At 70.7% G+C, this 1,006-nt stretch overlaps 1 protein-coding gene across 1 annotated transcript in view; it reads left to right on the top strand.

Annotated features, from left to right (window-relative positions):
- Positions 1–165: 165 nt before the first annotated feature.
- MNEG_15059 (hypothetical protein) overlaps positions 166–1,006 on the top strand; it is a gene marked incomplete at both ends in the record, with an annotated part of 3,344 nt that continues 2,503 nt past the window's right edge. The window contains 2 exons of the mRNA XM_014036470.1: positions 166–183; positions 486–717. Coding sequence (XP_013891924.1) covers positions 166–183; positions 486–717 — 250 coding nt within the window. The remainder of the gene's footprint in view (positions 184–485; positions 718–1,006) is intronic.

Raw genomic sequence — 1,006 nt, 5'->3', positions numbered from 1 at the left:
GTGCAGGCACGGGGTCGACGCCGTTCGCACACGCCACGGCACCACCACCCCACCGCACCACCCCTGGATGGACCCCCCATTCTCGCACCCTTACTACAACCTACGGACACCAGCCCACCGTCCCCGCATCCCACCCCCACCCCACCCCAACCCCAGGCGTTCCTGATGTACCGGCGCGACCAGGTGGCGCCAGACATCGACGCACAGGCCTGGAGGGACATGCAGCAGGCACGATCCGTGTTTTTGTTGGGGGGAGGGAGGGGCTTGTCGTGGGTGAGGCAGGGGGTCACATGGTTGGGCCCTCCCAGCAGACGTGGCTCTCCAAGGCGGGGCTTCAGGAATACACCCTGGCTTGGCCGCCCCAAGAGACCGCCGGCCTAAGCACGCAGCCGACCGTCCCGGCTGGAGACTTCAGCAGGCGCCGACAGCTTCAGCCGCCACTGATCTACCCTGAGCCCCCACACCCCCACACCCCTCACGCGCAGCCGGCCCGCCAGCGAGTTGGGCTGGCGCGCGCCCTGCTGAAATACGACATCCCGTTGGTCGTCATCAGCGACTGCGACGGCGTCTGGCTCGGGGACGGGCTGGCCTACGCGCAGCGCGCGCACGCGGCGGCAGACGTGCTGGTGGCGGGGGCGCACCTGGCGCCGGGGGCGGCCGCCAACGACAGCGGGCTGGAGCCGCCGTCGGGGCGGCTGGTCGGGGCGCTGGACACGGGTGAGGGCGCGGGGGCATGGCTCAGAGTCGGAGGGCTGTTCGGAGGGGGCCGGCGGCACACGGCGTCCTGTTTTTCCGTCCCCGCACAGCTTCCAGACCATGAGAACGGCGCTTGAGACGGCCGGTGCAGAGCGTCAGCCCGTGCGCCTGAAGTGGAGAGGGCTCAGGGGCGGTCGCGAGGATCACGCAGTGCCGGCGGTGGCTGCTCGCTGCTTCGCCCACACGGTCAGGTGGTTCTGCAGTGCATGGCTGCAAGCGCCGCCCTCCCTCACCTCACCCTGCCCCTGCC

The sequence above is a fragment of the Monoraphidium neglectum genome (genome assembly GCF_000611645.1).
Source record: "Monoraphidium neglectum strain SAG 48.87 unplaced genomic scaffold scaffold04991, whole genome shotgun sequence".
NCBI classification, from domain to species: domain Eukaryota; kingdom Viridiplantae; phylum Chlorophyta; class Chlorophyceae; order Sphaeropleales; family Selenastraceae; genus Monoraphidium; species Monoraphidium neglectum.
Note: the sequence above shows the minus strand (reverse complement) of the source record. Positions and strands in the feature narration are given on the sequence as shown.